Source organism: Balaenoptera ricei, chromosome 13 (assembly GCF_028023285.1).
Source record: "Balaenoptera ricei isolate mBalRic1 chromosome 13, mBalRic1.hap2, whole genome shotgun sequence".
Taxonomy (NCBI): Eukaryota; Metazoa; Chordata; class Mammalia; order Artiodactyla; family Balaenopteridae; genus Balaenoptera; species Balaenoptera ricei.
Window position 1 is genome coordinate 11,130,919 of NC_082651.1, and position 15,025 is coordinate 11,145,943.

Genomic DNA, 15,025 nt, shown 5'->3' on the forward strand with positions numbered 1-15,025 from the left:
CAAGAAGAGATAGAAAAACTGAATATCCCCTAAAACCAGTCAAAACACACACTATACAACAATAATCCCAGTTTAACAGGTGAATGTAACTAAACATTCAAGGAGCACAAACTCTTCCAAGGGTAGGGAAAATCATTAAGTTGCGTAAATCCCAGGAATGCAAGTGTTCTTTAACATTAGAAAATTTATCAATGTAATTTACCACATTAACAGATTAGAGAAAACCATACAATCATCTCAAAAGATGCAGATTTTACTACTGTTCATTAAAAAAAAAACTTTTTTTTAAAATAAAAGATTAAAAGACACATGTTACATTCATCATTTTATTGGGCTACACCATCATAAAGCTTACATGATGGACAGGTCATATAAACAGCTATACCAATACCTAATAGTCATACAGCACTTGATAGCTTACAAATCACTCTGCACCCATTATCTACCTAATCTAGCCACTCTCAAGGAGGTATGACATTTTAAAATATATATAAATGAGGAAACAGATTTAAAAGGATGACGTGATTTGTCCCAAATCCCAATTATTTTCTTTCTTTATTTTGTTGGTTCTCTGTGATATCCACACATAGATAATACATAATAGGAAAAAAACACAAAATTCTGAATCTAATTCTCCAGTGGTTCTCACATGTTCTTGGAACAAAGATACAAATAAAAATGTTTAACCTCATAGTTTATATTCTTAGTCATATCTATCCTTCCTTCTTGAATTTGTAAACTACAATTAAATGCTGGTATTTCCTCAACTTAAAAACTATAGTTCCCTCAAAGCTAGATGACACTTGCAGCCTGATAGTTTCTACCTTCCAACCAGGCAATGTATCTTTGGGGAACAAGTGAGCATTCCTCTTGGTCCTTACTTGGTTACAAATGCCCGGTGTAAGCTACAGACCTTTGATGCAACTTGACCTGCCATTTCAGTGTCAGATGGAGGATGTCATGGGAAAGATGGAGTGGTGATTTCCCCTATTTCTCTAAGTATAGCTAAAACCCCTGGACGTTCTATAGAAAAAAACATAAGATTCTGAAAGGTGGAGAGAATACAGACAGGCTGGGGACCTCTGGACCCGAAGAACAACACAGGGCTCCTTGGCTTTTCTTTTTGCTTCATTTGTCCCAGACTGGGTTCTGAAGAAGCAGGCAATCCAGAAACACCAACAAGCACAGACCAAAAAAAAAAAAAAAAAAAAAAAAAGCCCAAGAAAAGTCTGCTCTTTCTAGCCAAAGGACTAGGAAAAGAGCAGCTTAGCAAGACAGAAAACTTTTAGACAAGAACCACCCTACTCCGGCCAGAGACCATGGAAAAACACTGTGGTCTTATCCACAACCAACAAAGGCCAAGTGGGGAGCCTACACATCCACCCTCACAGGCTGTAATGAGGCTCCTCAATGCCCCATCCCCACCCTGAGTGGTGTCAGAGAAGGTCAAGTGGGGGACAGGATTGTCAAAGCCAACCCCTCCCCCATCCCACCCCAGCAGTGTCACCGGGGACCCTCTGGGGAGACTAGGCTTCCAACCCTACCCAGGGACAAGACGTCTCTCCCCTTCCTTACTGGTGTGGTGCCAGTGGAGGCCACGTGGGGAGCTGGAACTCCTCCCCACCCCCAGCCCAGCAGTACTGAGGATCCCTGTCCCACGTGTCAACAGAGGCCAATGATGGGCCGGGACTTCCAACACCAACGTATAGTCATAAGGCAGTGTCCCCCCAACCCTTTCCACCAGAGAAGTGTCAGAGGAAGGCTGCCCAGACAGAAGCTCCAAACAGAGTCAGAGCCTCATAATACTCAAAATGTCCAGATTTCAATGGAAAATCACTCATCACACAAAGAACCAGGAAAATCTCAACCTGAGTGAGATGATCCACAGATGCCAACACTGACATGGCACAGATGTGCGAATTACCTGACAAGGATTTTAAAACAGTCATTATAACAATGCCTCGGTGAGCAATTACAAACACACTTGACACAAATTTAAAAAATAGAAGTCTTAGCAGAGAAATAGAATAGAGAATCAAATGCAAGTGAAAAATACAATAACTGACGTAAAACCCAATAATGGGCTCAAATAGTAGAATGGAAGGGACAGAGGAACCAGTGAACTTGAAGACAGAACAATAGAAAATACCCAATCTGAACAACAAAGAGAAAATTGCTATGGACTGAACTGTGTCCCCCAAATTTATATGTTGAAGCCCTAACCCCCAATATGACTGTATTTAGAGATGGGGTTTTTAGAAGGTAATTAGGTTAAGTGAGGTTATAAGTATGGGGTCTTAATGTGATAAGACTGGTAGACTTCTAAGAAAAGGGAGAAAGAATTCTCTCTCTCCACACCCATGCACTGAGGGAAGGCCGTAAGAACACAGCAGGAAGGTGGCCACCTGCAAGCCAGGAAGAGAGCTCCTACCAGAAACCAAATCAGCTGGCCCCTTGAAACCAAATCATCTTGGCCTTCCCAGCTCCAGAGCTGTGAGAATTAAATCTCTGTTGTTTGAGCCACCCAGCCTATGGTACAGGCACACCTCAGAGATATTGTGGGTTCAGTTCCAGAAAGCCACAATAAAGTGAATATCACAACAGTGAGTCACATACTGTTTTTGGTTTCCCAGTGCATATAAAAGTTATCTTTATACTGTAGTCTATCGAGTGTGCAATGGTATTATGTCTAAAAAACAAGTATGTACCTTGATTTAAAAATACTTTAGATGCTAACTTTCAGCGAGTCATACTAGTAACATCAAAGACCACTGTTCACAGATCACCATAACACATATAATAATAATGAAAAAGTTTGAAATATTGAGAGAATTACCAAAATATGACACAGAGACACGAACTGAGCAAATGCTGCTGGAAAAATGGCGCCAATAGAGTTGCTCAACAGTGGACAGTTTGCCACAAACCTTAAATTTGTAAAACAAAAAACAAAAAACAATCCCACAATACCTGCAAAGCGCAATAAAATGAAACACAATAAAATGAGGTCTGCCTGTATTTTGTTTTGGAACCCAAACAGATTAAGACAGGTTTTGGTACCTAGAAGAGGGATGCTGCTCTAACAAATACCTAAGAATGTGGAAGTAGCTTTGGAACTGGGTTACGGATAGAGGCTGGAAGAGTTTTGAGGTGCCTCCTAGAAATATGGGTATTAAAGGCCATTCTGGTGAGGTCTCAGACCTCAGAAATGAGGAACACATCGTTGGAAACGGGAAGAAAGGCAATCCTTGTTGTAAAGTGGCAAAGAATTTCACTGCACTGTGTTCCAGTGTTCTGTGGAATGTAGAACGTGTGAGCAATGAAACTGGATGTTCAACAGAGGAGATTTCCAAGCAAAGTATTGAAGGCACAGCTTGGGTCCTCCTTACTGATTAGAGCAAAATTCGAGAGGAGAGGGACTTCCCTCATGGCACAGTGGTTAAGAATCCGCCTGCCAGTGCAGGGGACACTGGTTTGAGCCCTGGTCCAGGAAGATCCCACATGCTGCAGAGCAACTAAGCCTGTGTGCCACAACTACTGAGCCCGTGCGCCACAACTACTGAAGCCCACGTATCTAGAGCCCACGTTCAGCAACAAGAGAAGCCACCGCAATGAGTAGCCTGTGCACCTCAACGAAGAATAGCCCCCACTCGCCACAACTAGAGAAAGCCTGTGCCCAGCAACAAAGACCCAACCCAGCCAAGAAAAAAAAAATTCGAGAGGAGAGAGATGAATGAAAAAGGAATTGTTAACCCAAAAGGAACTAGAACTTGGAGGTTTGGTAAATTCTATCCATGTTGCAAAACACGAGAAAACTTGTTCTGAAGAGAACACTAAGGGCGAGGCTGAGCAACCATTTGATAAAGAGATCATGGGTGTGACTCATAGATTTAATCAGCCATCTCAGCAGAAGCCAGGGACAGAAATGGGACTATACCAGCAGAAACACAGCCAGCTGGCACTAAAGGGGATAGAAAAACCAGACAAATGAAGGAAGGCTGTTGGACTTCTTAGATCCTATAGGGCCAGACAATAGAGCTTATTCAGCTGCAAACGTGCGCCGTGCTTCAAGAAAGGGAAGAATGACTCTGAAGTCGACTCAGAGATCTTGAGGCTGCCTCCTCAGCTTCAAAGGGTGGGGACATCACCTTGGTTTCAACAGGCCAGACAGCCTCCAGCCACAGTTTGGAGGAAGGGCTGCCCAGCAGAGCTTGGCAGCAGGATGGCTGCACGAGCAGGTCTGGAAGGTGGGACACAAAGCTAGACAGGTTTATCCTCACCTGAAGATCTCATGGAGTTTGCTTTGCTAGGTTTTGGGTTTGCTTGGGATCCATCACCCCTTCCTTCTTTCCTACTTCTCCCTTTTGGAGTGAGAACGTCTACCTTATGCTGTCCCACAATCGAATTTTGGAAGCACATCACCTATCTGGTGTCACAGGTTCACAGCTGGACATGAATTTTGCCTCAGGATGAATGATACTTCAAGTCTCACCCATATCTCATTTATGTATATTTAGATGAGACTTTGAACTTGACTTTAGAGTTGATGCTGCAATAAGTTAAGACTTTGGAGGTTGTTGGGAGGGAGTGGATGTATTTTGCGCGTGAGAACATGAATTTGGGGGCCAGGGACTGAAATGCTATGGACTGAATTGTATCCCACCAAAATTCATATGTTGAAGTGCTAACTTCCAATGAGACTGTATTTGGAGATAGGGTTTTTCAGAGTAAATTAAGGCTACATGAGGTCATAAGGCTGGATTCCTAAGCGGAGAGGACTGGTGGTTTTACAAGAGGAAGACAGCAAGCGCTTTCTCTCTTTCCATGCTCAGGCACCAAGAAAAGGCCATGTAAGGACACAGCAAGAAGGCAGCCACCTGCAAGCCAGGAAGAGAGCCCTCATCAGAGACCAAGGCCGACACATTGATCTTGGACTTCCAGCCTCCAAAACTGTGAGAAATTAATCTCTGTTGTTTGAGTCACCCAAGCTATGGCACTTTGCTAGGGCAACCCATGCAGACTAAGATAAAAACGTACCAAAGAGTAAGTAAACAGAGTCTCAGGAACCTGTGAGACTAAAGATCTAACATTTGTTAGAAGGGGTGGGGGTGGGGGCTGAAAATGTATTCAAAGAAATGGTGGCTGAGAATCCCCCAAATCTGGCAAAAGACACACACCTACAGCCTCAAGAAGCACAGAAAGCAGGATAAACTGAAAGAAATGCACACTAAGACATCACAGTCAAACTTGTAACCACTAAAAACACAGTACTCAAAATGTTTGCAAAAATAATCTTCAAAGTTTCAGTGAAGAAAAGCAAATATAAAGATGTCACCTGCCTCTATTCAAGAGTAAAATGATGAAAGGTAAGGATTTCTAGTGTTTTCAAGTTGTTTACAACTTAATATGCAGCGTCAGTTCAGGTCTACAGCTAAATTAAACGATGGTATGAAAAAGCCTAGGCTACAAACTACATACAACTGAGGCAAATTTTTATAAATATGCACATTCTCAGGTAACTCAGCTTAAAACAGGTTGAAAGCATCAGAGGTCCCTTCTGTAGTCTCCCTTTCTAGGTTGTCAGTCTTGACCCTTGGAGTTAATGTGATTCTTAGTAGGTAACTTCTCAATGAACATGGCCTAAAAGACCAAAAGTGCAGAAGTGGACTTGCCAGGCCAACATTCCTTGGCTTCAAGGTGGAAACTTCGTGACCAACTAACAAGCCTGACTGATATTTTTCCTGGTTCTTGGTACTCATTTGAGTAGTTATCTCAATCAACATTTCCTGAGTTCATCCCCCAGCTCTTTTTGTCTATTCTTATTATCCACCTCCTAAGTGCTCTGGTATTTAAGACCACGGACAATGTCCCTTCCACCACCACGCTCAACCCTGTACAGGTTCACTGTGAATTGCCAACCTCTTATTTCCACCCTTGCAACTTGCCTAAAAGGACCATTTATCCCTTCAAAACTTCATCTCCTTAGCATTATGAGACCACCTACCCCAGCCAAGATGGCCTCTTTCCATCATGGCACACCCTATTTCTCTTTCAAGGATTTGGTAGCTTACATACACATTAGGGTGTTGGAAATAATTTCCCCCTCTCTCCAGGGAAATACACAACGTCCTCTGTTACTTTAAAAAATGTAAAACCCTTCCTTCACACTCTAAATAAGCTATGTCCCATATCAACAATGACTTCTCAATTAAATCTTTTTTTGTAACACAGTCTTAAATTCCTTTGTAGCCCTCACAGCATGTATGGTAATTGTTCAATAAATGTGTTCTGAATATACTACATGTACATGACCTTTATCCAGTATGAATTCTCTTTTGCTGGCCAAAGGCTGAATGCTCACTAAAGGCTTTTCCGTATTCCTTGGTTTTCCCTCCAGAATGAGTTTTCTGATGTTGAGAAAGGGATGAACTCTGGCTGAAAGCTTTTCCACATTCCTTACACTTATAAGGTTTTTCTCCAGTGTGAGTTTTCTGATGCTTTGTAAGAGATGAGCTCTGGCTGAAAGCTTTTCCACACTCCTTACACTTGTAAGGTTTCTCTCCAGTGTGTGTTCTCTGATGACGAATAAGGGCTGAGCGGTCACTGAAGGCTTTGGCACAATCATTGCATTTGTAGGGTTTCTCCCCAGTGTGAGTTCTCTGGTGTTGAGTCAGGGCTGAACAGTAGCCAAAGGCTTTCCCACATTCATTACACTCATAAGGCCTCTCCCCAGTATGAGTTCTCTGGTGCTGAATAAGGCCTGAACGATCACTAAAAGCTTTCCTGCATTCATTACACTTATAGGGTTTTTCTCCAGTGTGAATGACCTGATGCTGCGTAAGGAATGTGCTTTGGCTGAAGGCCTTCCCACATTCATTACACTCATAAGGTTTCTCTCCAGTATGAATTCGCTGATGTTGAGTGAGGTATGAACTCTGATTAAAGGCCTTCCCACATGCATTGCATTCATAGGGTTTCTCCCCAGTATGGATTATATGATGCCGAATAAGGGCTGAGCGGTGACTGAAGGCTTTCCCACATTCGTGACATTTGTAAGGTTTCTCTCCCGTATGAATTCTCTGGTGTAGAGTAAGGTGTATGCTCTGACTAAAGGCTTTACCACATTCATTACATTCGTAGGGTTTTTCTCCTGTGTGAATTCTCTGATGTAAGACAAAAGCTGAGTAGTAACTAAAGGCCTTTTCACACTCATTACACTTCCAAGGCTTCTTTTCTGCACAAATTTTCTCATGTTTCATTAGATCTGAATTTTGTTTCAAGTTCTTTTTAAGTGAATCACAATTGTGTCGTCGCTCTCCTTGCTGCTGAACAAGTAATGTCCTCCGACTAAAATTTCTTCCAAATCCATCACACTGGTAACTTCTCTCCCCAGAAGGTTTCTTCTGAGGGACAACCTCTTGTATTAAATGTTTCTCATGGTTTTCCTGCTGACTCTTTAAAGAATCCTCACATTCACTGGAACTTTCCTTTGGAAATCTCTCTATTAACACCCCAGTGTTAACAGGGGCTGATTCTTCTTCAGAAATGTCCTGCTCTTGAGTTAGTTCCTTGCATTCCGGTCCTGTATCCCAGTCTCAAAGAAACAAAAATACAATGTATCATTTCCTACACTGAGAGAAAAATAATTGCTGTGGTAGGAAAATAACAAAACAAACAAAAAATGCTTACAGGGGACAGAGGAACTTGTAAGTTCTCAAAAATAGTCCTGCAACCTTGAGAGAGCATGAGAAAAGAAAGATGACTGGGCAAAGCAGTGCTCAACATTCCTGTATCCAGCAGGGGAGGAAATGAGAAAGAATAACAGAACAAGACTAAACAGAGGTGATGGGGGAAATAGCAGATAAGAAACAGGGTCTGGTGGAGACTGGACCGGGATCTGAAAACGATGGTCTCCCATGCATTGCCCACTGTCACCACCTCACCAGAGCATCAGGCCCTGAGAATGTCCATCATTAGCTGATCTTACCACCAATCTTTTCTTGTTCCAATATGTCCCAATCACTGCTAGCACACTAACCTTTTAAAAGCCTACCTCTTACACAAAAATCTCTGTTGGTTCCACTGTCTCAAGGTGAGACACAAATCCTAGAAGCTAGCATTCAAGGTAGTCCAGATCTACAAATTCAATTAGTAATTAAAAAGCAACTGATCATCTCTGATAGTGCCACACCGAACAAACTGGAAACAGCAAAACAGAACCAACCTTTACAAAAAAATAAGTAGTGTGTGGGGAGGGGAAGGCCAAATTCCCACATGCTCAGATTGGTCCCCAACCTGTCAGGACACCTGCCCCCCAAATTCCAGGCTTCTTAGGAAGAGTTTGGGGGAAAACCCTGCACTGCTAGAAATGTTTAAATATTCTAGGCTTAAATGGTCATTAATATCCATTCCAACCATGACTCTACATGAAATAAATCAATACAATATAACATTCTCAATGATGTATCATAATCAAGGAAGTGGCTAGGATTTTAAGGATAAATAGGTAGAAAGAGCTTAAAGGCAAATGGACTTTTAGCTAAGGGGAGTGGAAGAATTGAAGCCCCAAACATTTGCAGAAAACACATGGTTAGCGGAGGATAGTCAGAGACTTGCCTGTCTCGTGTTAAGGGTTCAAGTTGAACAGAGAAGATAAAATGACTAGGCAGGTAGGTCTTGAAGGCAGGTAGAGGAATACAGAACTGGCAGAGTAAACAACTCACTGTGGGAAATCTGGCAGTATTATGCTGCCTAATTAGACAAGGATAAGAAAGTACAATTAAAAGCTAAAGAAAGTATAATTAGCTGGTAGTCTACTGCAGTATCCAGTTTGACAGAAGTGATAGGCTCAAATCCATGACATCTTTCAAAAGAAAAGTTAGCAGGACTTAATCATTAGCTATCACTTGCTTAGCATATAGCCAGGTACTGTTCTAAGCATTCCCTTGGATTATTTCATTTGATCCTCACAACAACCCTATGAGTTAAGTGCTATCATAACCCGCATTTTACAGTTGGGGAGTTTGAGTCACAGAAAGAATAATTAATCTGTTAAAGCTCACAGAGCTAGTAAGTAGTTCAGATTGGCTTTGAACCCAGGAAGAGTGGTTCCAAAGTCTGCACTCTTAACCACTATGCTATGCTACCTCCACTTAGAGAAGAAGGCAAGGGACGACTCAGAGATCAATTTATAGTCATTGTTCTGAGACAAAAAGTCACGTTATCCTGCAGAAATAAAATAACATGTATGAAAAAACCTGTTTAGAGCCTTGCACCCAAACAAATTATTAACAAACATTAAAATGTTGATTTCATTTCACCTTATTTGGGAAAAAGAATTGGTTTGAAAGGGTGGAAAGTACTGAGTTTCTAAAAAATAAAATTATGACTCTATAACAGATCAGCATCCACAGAGCTGGAGTATGGCCCAGGAGAAAGGCACTTCACTTCAACCTTTCCATGGGTCTAGCGAAATCTGGAAAGGCTCCTCCACAAGCATTGCAAAGATGCTTTTCCCACTGACCACCTGGGTTTTACGTTCACTGTTTCCAAAAATCACTCACCTGGACTAGTTGCTTTAGAGACTTCTCTCTCCAGCTCCTCCCCACACTCCAACCGAGAGATTACATCAGGCTTGGAAATTGGAAGCCCTGTTCGTGGGGAAAGAAAAAGGAGTCTGGTAAAGAGCTCAGTGTTAGCTCCTTGGTCGTTAGAAAACACAGTCAATATAAGAGAGAGAAAGGTCAGTTCTGGATTTCTCCCTCAACGGCGCTCAGAAGAAGGTAGGAAGATTGATATGGGGTCTATTTGAGTTCAGAATAATTGAATCACTTGCTTTTACCTCTCCCTATTAAAAGAATAAGCACCCATCTCTTAAGAGGTGTTTTTATTAGAACTTTGTCTCAACATCCTTGGTCAGGGAGTAGGGAAGAAGGACGCTACCGCCTAGGCAATTACAATATAAAGGTGTCCACTTCTAACTCTAGAAGGTTTAAACTTATATCCAGAAACAAAAAGAAGAAATTGCCCGCATCAGACCTTACACAGGGATTAAGAATCTTTGAATCTAAGAACCTCAGAGCTCCTAGGAACTGAGGAAGCAAAGGTACCACACTGGGTAAATTCCCACACTGGGTGTGGGCCGGGGTGATGCTTACCCAGCAAGACCAGATTCCTATGCTTCTCAGGCACATCTCCTTGAGGAGCGTTCAGCTGCCCCCACTGGGTGACAGCCTCAGCCATATCCCTGATCATCGACTCCTGAAAAACGGAACACATCAAGTGCTCACCAAGGGACGTCCTTCCAGAAGCCTCTGGGAAGGACTCAAACAGACAGCATAAGAGGAGAAAGACAGGAAGGACAGGAAGGTTAGACAAAACGACCTCTACCGTCCCTTCCAATACTAAGATTCTCTGGTGTATTTGGAGTCACAGACTCGCTCCTTACCTCCACGCATCAGAATCGCATGTAACCTGCAAGTGCGAAGGAACACCTGCAGGGTAAAATCTGAAGGTACCAAGTTACTAGTTTATGTGCTGAAAAGTTAAATTATAGAACTACAGAAATCCTTACTATTTGGCAATAGTGGAGATATGGGAAAGTGGAGATATGGGATATCTCCCAATATGGGATATGGGAAAGTGGAGAAAATATAATTATGAATGAAGTATTTTCTTTATGGTATGGTTTTAGAATACAAGAGATTCAAGAAATATGAATTATTTTTCTCTCTCGTTTTCCTTTGAGAATAAAATCAGTCCAATATATTTTCTAAAAATTAAGATGTTTGCTACACATGTCACAGTATATAGATTTGTAAAACAGTATTTCAAGCCCAAATTATCAGAGTTCCGAAAGTGTTCTTGCCATTTCTCCCCAGTCAGTCTGACCACTCTCCCACCCGCCTCCACCATCTACTCTCTAACCCATCATACACTTCTCCTCCTGCATTCTCTGTGCTCCAGTTGCCGGCTGCCCTTTGGCTGCTTGAAATGTATGTCATACTCCCTCCCTTCTGCCCCTTTACACGCATTGCTTCCTGTCCCTGAATGTTCTCCCCTTGCCCCATCCTTTCAGCTATCTTAATCCTACTCACACTTCAGATCTCAGCTCAGGGGTTACCTCCTCAGGGAAGCCTTCCCTGACTCTCTGGGTGGTAGCACCATGTTCCTTCCCTCCTCTTGGGTTATGCACACATCAAGGGGACTTTGTGATTAACGTCTGTCTGTCCCATTAGACGCTAACCTCCAAGAGAGTAGAGGCCAGGTTTAATTTTGCTCAGTGAAGCAGCCCTAGTCTCTGGCACAGAGCAGGAACACTGTGAATATTTGTCAAAGAATTAAAAGAAGGTGAAACACTTGAACAAGAATTAAGTTTAAATGGGGTGTTCTATAAAAGTGTGCCTGGGAACAGAGGTGGGAGGGGAAGAGAAGTGTATCAAACATTGAAAACATTACAGGAGTGTTTACCTTACCTTACCTTAACCTAGATGACAGGCACAAAGTTTAGATCATCTACTAAAATGTAGGGAGAGTGAGCAGGGTGGGTAATGCTCCTTTGAATCTAGAGCTGAATCGGTTTACTGCTGATAAAACAAATGTCTAATAATTGTTCTAACTCTATTAAAAATTTTTTCTATACAACTTCAATGTAATGGAGTCACATTGAAACAGACCAGTCCCTGGGATGCTAGCAAATGAACCAGTCATGGCTTTCTTTGAAACACCACTTTTGCCATAGCCCCTGAATATATATGTATATACATATATACATGTATATATGTATACACACACACGTATATATGTATACATATCCTCCAAAACCAACTGGTAAAATAATTCACATCATGACATAAAGTTAAGAGAACTACCTACTTTGAAAATCCCCTGCTCAAAATAATTTAAATCTTTTTCTAATACTTGAACTATGAAATCACTTCCCTTTTTATTTAAGTTATGGTCCCTTAAGGCCACATGCCTCAGGAGTGCTCAACACAAGCCATGCAATTTGTACAGTCTCTTTTCTTTACAAACAATGCAGCAGTAACAGACTACCTAGCAGTTCCTTTGAGACTTTAGTTCTGAGAAAACCTCAGCAATCATACTCATTTAAGGAGCTGCTGCTCAGGGTGAGTATGTGGGGGGCTTGAGGGCACAGGCAGACCAATCACGCACTGTCCAGCAGATGCTACTGACTCTCTCTCCTCTTCCCTCTGAAAGAGATCTACCAGTTCACATCAGAATCAGTACTGGTGTTTCTTCCTAGCGTTTTGCATGGATTGTCAGCACCTGGATGCTGTGAGGCAGGTCTGAGGTTGACAGGCAGTCCCAATGCCTTTACCACGGGGTCTGCCATTCTGCCAGTATCCTAGGCCAGATCCTACAGAAGCATCTTGACTAATCTTCTCTCTCCAATCATTCACAGCATGTTTCGTCTTGCTGGGCCTCTAAAAACTTTCATGGGGCCTCACCTGCCTTTGGAATAAGATCCTGTGTGGATTTTTCTTGTGGTCTGGCTACAACACGCCTACACTTCCCTCATCACACTCCAGCTCACTCCACAGTGACACACCTTCTCCCTGAAGACCTCTGACTCTCTCATCACTTGGAGACTTTTTGCCAAAGCTGTTCTCTCTCTTGGAATATTCCTATATTCTATTTTCCAACTACCTACTCTCTCCTGTCTTCCAAAATGCAGCTTTTATCCCAGCATTTTACCCCCAAATACTCTAGAGGATGGAAAACCTCTTCTAAGGTCTTTTATGACTTGTCTGTACTAGTAATTTCTCTATTAAAAAAAATATATATATTTCTTCTTTCTGTTTAACTATTTTACTTATCTATATCTTATTTCCTCAGTAAACTTCACAAGGCAGAGGCAACTGGCTTTTATTCCTTTGCATCTCGCCAGGAGGCCAATTACAGCACTGAAGAGCTTGTAAGTGTGCATCTAGCACTAAGCGGATAGAGAAGTGATGCCAGGAGGGAAAGTTCTGTCCATGTGAGGAGCATTTACTATCAGGTTCACCGCTCATCATTTTATTAGGATGAAGCCAGTGGTCTAGGAACCACGGCTGAGCAAGTCCATAACAATGCTAGAAACCATATTCACGTTCTGAGAACAGAAAAAAAAAGAAGAAATTTAAACCCACCTGGGATGCAGGGGTCAGCAGCACAGTGGTCAGGCCATTTTCTTTTGGGTTTCCAGCATGGGGAAGGTCTGAATTCTCAGAAAGTGACCCTACAAGTGGAAATAGGAACCACAGTGATTACCCTTGCTTGCAGTACACTCACAGAAACTGCCACACACAACTACTTGTCACCTAAGAAGAGTCAACACAGGGAACCAAGGGACAATCCCACAACATCTCTTATACAAGACAGTCATGACCATGGCTGCCTCAGGTTCCTCCTATGCGCTTCTGCCCTTAAACTCCAGTAGAACTCTGCTACGAGATCCTGGACACTTAAATACATATTTCCATTTCTCATCTGCTGAGTGTAGTCAAAATAATCTCAAAGCCTCGGTGTGTCAATCCGTGCCTCAATGAGTCACTCCTGTTCTATTCCAGGCTCACAGGATGAAAGACTAGTTAAATTCTTTTTGAACATTGGCTTTTCAGATACAAAACTGGCTTTCTCAGAAAAGCAATGGGCCTGTGGGGAAAAAAATCCAAGTACTCTAAACAAATCCTGTGACTTCTCGAATCCTCACTTTCCCCATCTGCCAAATGGGTCAAATAAGATAGTCTCCTTCCTCCATAACCGCCTTATGAGGTTCCTGTGAGAACAAAAGAAGGTCATTATCAAAAGCCAAATCGTCAGATCTGGTGATTTGGGGGTGCAAGAGGCATACGTCATCCTAAAGACCAACAGGGCAATGTAGGTAGCGGGCTCCCCTTAAACCCCAACGTGAGACCACCTGGTAGGAATGGGCTCTCTCCCAGAGAAGTGATGCTTGTCCTTCCAGAGCTTGCCCCAGCCAGAGGGCAGCCTTTCTCCTTTTTTCTCTCCAGCAGGCGGCATCCCTCTGAAATTCTCACCTCTGCCCTTAGGCTCCATGGCGACTTCCTCCCCGCCGGCGCAAGTGACGACCGTGGGAGAATGGCGCGACGAACGCACTAGGGGCGGGGGGTCCACAGCTCTAGTCCACCCCGAGGCCCGGGAACACGCGCGCGACTCTATAGCTGGGCAGCCCGGTGTCCTCCACCCGGGGGCTCTCCACCGCCCTCCTTCCGGCCACTCAGACTCAGAAGGACACGCGCTCAGCCCTCCTGGAGCCCAGGCTCGACCTCGCGAACAACACTGTGGAGGCCCAGCCAGCGACAAAGGCACCTAGGAGCCGGCCGGGCCGAGTCGCGCCGGCCCGAACCGCTACTGAACTACAACTCCCAGAATCCTCCGCAGGGCGCGGCGCGCGTCACCGGAGGACGCTTCCCAGAGGACCCCGCGGGGCCGCCTCTGCCCCCGGACCTGCGTCTCTGCGGTGGCGCGCGGCCGTGCTGGGTCTTTAGGAGTGCTCGGCCCCTCGGAGAGCTCTTTCCTGGACGCTCCAGGGGCCGCCCCTTCCTCAGTGTGTACTCTGGGCTTCGACCCCGGAGGACGTGTTCGGCCGCGCCAAACCCCGCCTCGAGAGGGAAATTCACTCCCCGCAACTGTAACTGGCAGAGGGCGGCGCCCCCCTACCCACCCAGGATTCCTCCCTGGCTGCTGTGCTCCCTCGGAGGGAAGGCGCCCGCGTTCCAAGGATGTTCACCCCACCACGTCGCTTCCCCTGTACTGCGCCTCCACGACCCATTGTCGGGGGGCAGAGATTACCTCAAGTAACCAGGGATGTTTATTCCATGCTGCACCTCGAAATAATGAAAAGCAGAATCTCAGTCCCGGAAAGCACCTCAGTCCGGTCCCCAAGAAGCTATTAGTTAATAGTTGGTACCGCTGACCTTAAGGTGCCTGGAACATGAAGGTCTTTCAAACTCCCAAGGAGCTCTAGGAAACGTCAGCTGCGAGTGGGGTTATCTTCAGG

At 43.8% G+C, this 15,025-nt stretch overlaps 1 protein-coding gene across 1 annotated transcript; it reads right to left on the bottom strand.

Moving 5' to 3' along the window:
- Positions 1–312: 312 nt before the first annotated feature.
- Positions 313–14,351, bottom strand: ZNF892 (zinc finger protein 892). Its single transcript, XM_059893538.1, has 5 exons — positions 14,043–14,351; positions 13,152–13,240; positions 10,158–10,260; positions 9,564–9,650; positions 313–7,594 (listed from the first exon to the last, which is right to left on the bottom strand). The coding sequence occupies exons 1-5, from the start codon at positions 14,059–14,061 to the stop codon at positions 6,315–6,317; spliced, it is 1,578 nt and encodes a 525-aa protein (XP_059749521.1). The 5' UTR covers positions 14,062–14,351; the 3' UTR covers positions 313–6,314.
- Between the last annotated feature and the right edge of the window lie 674 nt (positions 14,352–15,025).